Source organism: Nestor notabilis, unplaced genomic scaffold (genome assembly GCF_000696875.1).
Source record: "Nestor notabilis isolate BGI_N333 unplaced genomic scaffold, ASM69687v1 scaffold25893, whole genome shotgun sequence".
NCBI classification, from domain to species: Eukaryota; Metazoa; Chordata; class Aves; order Psittaciformes; family Psittacidae; genus Nestor; species Nestor notabilis.
In genome coordinates this window covers 1-265 of record NW_009920974.1, presented here as the reverse complement: position 1 = coordinate 265, position 265 = coordinate 1, and the positions used below count along the sequence as shown (strand labels likewise).

At 54.7% G+C, this 265-nt stretch overlaps 1 protein-coding gene across 1 annotated transcript in view; it reads right to left on the bottom strand.

Annotated features, from left to right (window-relative positions):
* The window catches only part of SLC35E1 (solute carrier family 35, member E1), a 2889-nt gene extending 2697 nt beyond the window's left edge, over positions 1-192 (bottom strand). The window contains exon 1 of the mRNA XM_010010935.1: positions 125-192. Within this exon, the coding sequence (XP_010009237.1) occupies positions 125-184 (60 nt within the window). The 5' untranslated portion in view covers positions 185-192. The remainder of the gene's footprint in view (positions 1-124) is intronic.
* Between the last annotated feature and the right edge of the window lie 73 nt (positions 193-265).

The following is a 265-nucleotide window of genomic DNA, read 5'->3' as shown; positions in this document are numbered from 1 at the left end:
GGTTTATCTAAGGTCAATCACAAACCCCCCTCCACAAACCCAAGCCCCAGCTTTCCCGATCCCAGCCAGCAGAGCACACCACAAGCACCAGCAGGAGAAGAAACCGCAGCAAACCTGTCCGCACCTTCGTCGTCTGCTTCTCCTTCATAATGATCCGCGAAAGAAGAACCACCCATATCGGCATCGTTGCTTTGACTGGGAATGGAAAGAGAACACTGGTGGGGGTGCGAAGCTTGGGCCAACCCCAGTAACCCCCATAGTGGAG